At 43.2% G+C, this 2500-nt stretch overlaps 1 protein-coding gene across 2 annotated transcripts in view; it reads left to right on the forward strand.

Moving 5' to 3' along the window:
* The window catches only part of Cbl (E3 ubiquitin-protein ligase CBL), a 98172-nt gene that overhangs the window by 93 nt on the left and 95579 nt on the right, over positions 1-2500 (forward strand). For both annotated transcript variants that reach the window (XM_027350661.2, XM_070142755.1), the window contains exon 1: positions 1-1396. This exon is cut by the window's left edge and continues 93 nt beyond it. In XM_027350661.2, coding sequence (XP_027206462.2) covers positions 1091-1396 — 306 coding nt within the window. In that variant the 5' untranslated portion in view covers positions 1-1090. The remainder of the gene's footprint in view (positions 1397-2500) is intronic.

Genomic DNA, 2500 nt, shown 5'->3' on the forward strand with positions numbered 1-2500 from the left:
TTTATTTTATGAAATCGTCGCTGTGAGTGATTTGATAATTAATAGTTTACTGATTTGTGAAGAAAAGGAAAGAGAGAAACTACACCCACACGTGCCTTGGAAATCCTTGCTTTATTTTGTCGTCTTCGTCTGCTCAAACTCCCACGAATGTGAGAACAAGAACACGGAAGAACGGAAAAAGCAGAAAAATCCGCCACAAGAACGCTGGAAGGAAGAAGGATAACAGGAGAAACAAGAAATAACCACACACGCCTCGCGCCCTCCACCCGCCCCTTCCACCGCATTCTTATTTTCCGCCCCCTTCCCCCCATTCATGATTTTTAAACAATTAGCAACTAAAACACCCATTGACAGAATCTTGATCGCGTTCATTCATAAATCCGTGTGTCGTCGGGAGGGTTGGCACACCTCAACCCTCCTTATTTTACACATTTGATTCCCTCGCTTCACAACTGGTCACCCTCGTGACACTAGTAAAAACCTTCAACAAAATCAACCTCCAATTATAACATTCTGCTGTCACCTATCGGAAGGAATTTTTGAAAAAAAGTTCATACACTCACCAGCCTCAAACTTCCTCTCCCCTCTTCTTCCTTCCTCCCCTCTACCCATCCGAGAGTACTCATTATCCCATCTCCCATTCTCAATCGGACGAACTGGGATTTACCTCCCCATTCCCCATTTGTTTAAAAAAAAATAGACACCGCGTTCATTCATAAATCCCTTGTCGCTCCGAGAGAGTTGGCATACCTCCTCCCAGCGCCGTTTCCCCTCACTCGCTTCCCCATTGCCCTGCAGCCAGTCCGATTCGGCCTCCCCATTCCCCATTAATCCACAAATCCTTCCTACCTGACCGCGTTCATTCATAAATCCCTTGTCGCGTCGGGAGTGTTGGCACACCTCTCCCCAACCTTGTTTCCCCTCTCCCGCCTCCCCCTCCCCCCCAGCCAGCCCGGTTCGGCCTCCCCACTCCCCATTAATCCCCAAGGCCCCACTCGGCGAGTGCACAAATCCCCCCCTCCCTGACCGAGTTCATTCATAAATCCCGTGCGGCGTCGGGAGGGTTGGCCGCCCTGGCTCGCACTCCAAGATGGCGACGAGCGGCAAGCCTCGCCACGGGCAGCCCAAGAACATCTCCTCGCTCATCTCGCGTCTCCACGGGGCCTTCGCCGATGCCATGGCGCCGCCCAAGCTCGTCATAGACAGACGGACCTTAGAGAAAACTTGGAAGCTCATGGACAAAGTGGTAAAGCAGTGCCAGCAGACCAAGATGAACCTGAAGAACTCGCCTCCCTTCATCTTGGATATTTTGCCTGACACTTACCAGCACTTGAGGCTCATTTACACCAAATACGAGAACAGTCTCCACACTCTCAACAATAACGAGTATTTTAAGGTGAGTCTCGTGCCTTGTGCCCTCCCCATCACCCTGTGACACCTGACACAATCCTTATTTACCTTATTTACACCGAAATTTACTACTATTTCTGTTAGTTTCCATCATTTATCATTATTTCTATCATTTCTATTATCATTTCTCTCAATGTGTCATCAGGTTTCTGTTATTCCGAAGCGTATTATCATTTATTATTTCTTTCCCTTATTCCCACCAAACGGGAGGAGAAACTGCAAACTCCCAATAGGAAAGATGGTTTTGTTATTTACCTGCAATTTATCTACCTATTTATCAGTGGACGCTTTTCGTGCCCTGGGCTTAGTTCACCAATTTGTGAGAAGGTTGTGTTGACACTGTGAGAATTCATGAGTAAGAATGAGAATAAGAAAGAATGAGAATGAATGAGTAAATAAGAGTTAAGGATATGTGTGACTATGAATGGGAATAATACTGATCAACAGGATTAAGAAAATAAAGAATAAGAAAAAGGAAAATATAAGGACACGCTGGTGAAGGTGGTGTTGTCTTGTTTATTGCAATGTTTATACATATTTTTTTTTTAGTTAAAGTGGGTTTGTGTTTTCCATTTGTAGAGAATTTGTTTATGTCAGTGTTTTTTTATCTGAATTTTAAAGAAGGTCAAGGAGGAGGTTTGTTAAAGGGGTCTTAGATGTCATTATTTTCTTTTATTACTATTGTGAGTGGTGTGTGTGGTTTCATCTTTTGAAAGGTAGTATATTTTGGATTAGATATATATAGCTGTATATATGTATATATATTTTTTGTAAGGCAGGCAATGTCCACCGTAATTTTTATCTAACTGCAAGGATCTTTTGCGTACCGGAAAATTATATGGTTCCATTGTGTGTGCTGTTTGATGTTGGTCCCCAGAGAATATTGAAGTTATCCATTGAGATGTGGTTTCGAGATAGGATTTTAAGGAAGGTGAAGAAGGTATTTTTGTCATATGCAGTATGTATATGCCAGATCTTCGGCTTAGGAGTAGTGTGTTACAAAGTGTGTAAGGTAGATATGATAGTATTATGGGTTATGTAAAGACTTGTTTTAGTGAAGATTAGATTAACCCATTGGATATTATGTAGG

This window comes from Penaeus vannamei, chromosome 29, assembly GCF_042767895.1.
Source record: "Penaeus vannamei isolate JL-2024 chromosome 29, ASM4276789v1, whole genome shotgun sequence".
NCBI lineage: Eukaryota > Metazoa > Arthropoda > Malacostraca > Decapoda > Penaeidae > Penaeus > Penaeus vannamei.